The sequence below is a fragment of the Pundamilia nyererei genome, unplaced genomic scaffold (genome assembly GCF_000239375.1).
Source record: "Pundamilia nyererei isolate P.nyererei 1_Seehausen unplaced genomic scaffold, PunNye1.0 scaffold00629, whole genome shotgun sequence".
Classification (NCBI taxonomy): Eukaryota; Metazoa; Chordata; class Actinopteri; order Cichliformes; family Cichlidae; genus Pundamilia; species Pundamilia nyererei.
Genome location: NW_005188030.1, coordinates 53,813 through 55,747, shown reverse-complemented (window position 1 = coordinate 55,747; position 1,935 = coordinate 53,813). Strand labels below are relative to the sequence as shown.

The 1,935-nt window shown below is 35.0% G+C and overlaps 1 protein-coding gene across 3 annotated transcripts in view; it reads right to left on the bottom strand.

The window, feature by feature from the left end:
• Window positions 1–1,935, bottom strand: part of LOC102199069 (Ig heavy chain Mem5-like) — a 22,778-nt gene that overhangs the window by 4,703 nt on the left and 16,140 nt on the right. Inside the window, exons 2-3 of one of the 3 annotated variants that reach the window (XM_005754698.1) lie at window positions 1,255–1,297; window positions 835–1,160 (exon numbers count right to left, since the gene is read on the bottom strand). In XM_005754698.1, the coding sequence (XP_005754755.1) occupies window positions 835–1,160; window positions 1,255–1,294 (366 nt within the window). In that variant the 5' untranslated portion in view covers window positions 1,295–1,297. Of the gene's footprint in view, window positions 1–834; window positions 1,161–1,254; window positions 1,316–1,935 lie in introns of those variants that run through there. The other 2 variants (XM_013907940.1, XM_005754699.1) reach the window with 2 other exon arrangements.

The following is a 1,935-nucleotide window of genomic DNA, read 5'->3' as shown; positions in this document are numbered from 1 at the left end:
TCCACAGCATGTTGTCAGTGGGAGGTGTAAATGATCTTTACTGTTCAGCTGAGATGTGAGTGGGATTGTAGTGAGAAGTGAAGCGATACTGACACTTAAAGACACAGAGGAGAGGCAAACCAAAGGAGGAGGAGATTCAACACAATGATTTTCATTCATAGAATAAAAAATCATTTATAATGCAAATAACATCAATTAAATGTTTCTGGCTCATGTTCAACCGACACACTTATGGCTGTCATGACATATTGCTCATGAAACTATTGTTGTAAAGGGAATAAATATTATATAACTGATTATTGACAGTTTTAGGTGTTAACACCAATCTCTTTCTAGCTGAAATGTGAGCAGGACTTATGTGAAAAGAATAAACAGTAACGTTTATAAGAACATGAGGTAGAACAAGTCTCAACAAATTCAGAACAGTTGTAGTTTAAATGCAAATGCCCTTATCCTCACACATCACACGTTTTCTTCTCGTCTTATATTTATTTCTGCCTGATGTATAGTCATCACTATTTAAGAGCTGAGACTGGTGTTTACTAAATTTCTATTACTTATAGATAACTTTTAGTTATATACAGTATTAGTCCACTTCTGACATGTTTTGGCTGAATAATATCTCTATATTCCTCTGCTTGCTTTATTCATATTTTTCATGATTAATATTAAAATTAATTAAAAAAACAAAACAAAACAAATAACACAGTATTTGGAGGTGGTGGGATTTCAGTGTGTTTCTCAGATGTGTCTTTTTTTCAGCATGTGAAAGAGCATCAAAAAGCAGAAGTATCTGTGAGGAGGTTTTTGTCACAGTGTGAATCACTGTGATACCCCACTGTTAGCAGAGCCGTCCCATGTCTGACAGTAATAGACTGCAGAGTCTCCCTCCTCCACATTGTTGATGATCAAACGATAATCTGTTGTTGACTGATGAGTGGATGTGAATTTTGAAGAGGAGAACCCAGAGCCATAGGTTGGAGAACTATAGCCATGATAAAAATACAGCACAAACTGAGGACTTCCTCCTGGAATCTGTTTATGCCAGGCAGCAACATAGTTAGTAACAGTTCCCAGGTTACAGTCCACGGTGGCTGTCTCTCCTTTCCTCACTGATAAAACAGGAGGTTTCTGTGTCACCACCGTCACACCACTCACACCTGCAAACAACAAAAAGACATGGAGTCAAGAGAGACACACTTACATTTAACTGTAACATGAGGTCTATTCTTCAGTATATTTTAGACTCTTTACATGTTAGAGCAGTGATGAGAGCACAGAGAGTCACCAGCATGTTGTCTGAGTGGGCTGAGAACTGAGTGGAGAGGCAATGGTGGAGGAACTATTTAATACAACTAACAGGAGGAGGAGCATTGGAGGTTTTCTTTTTTCTCTTGCCTGTGTTATTAATATTAATAACAATAATAATATGTCTTGTATATATAGGTTTTTTTTATTATTATTTTGGAAGGGTTAATAGCCATTCTTTTTCCATGGTTGGTTATATTTTATACTTTTAACTTGTATTGTATTTAAAAACTATAATTAGATTAATATATTCTGAAGCAACATAAAGTTTACAATTTCAGCTTTAGCTCTGTAAAAAAATCATTTTCACAGAAAGTTATTCTCTCACATGTCAAACTTTGTAGTGACTTTGCACAACAGTGGGATCATCTAATTAAATAACTAAATATTTGATATTAGATGGGCCTGTTTAGAATGTGATGTATAAAAACAGTTTTTTAAAAACAGAAGCAGTTTGCAGCTTGAAATTCCCACCCTGTGATAAACCATTAAGATTCAGCAGCAAAATAAAAATGATATAATTATGTCAAAATTTGTCACAGCAGTTGCATCATGACAGCTGACGGAGATGCTATCTCCTTCATTGTTACGAACAAACAGTTTAATCAAAATTAAAACTTGCTAAAT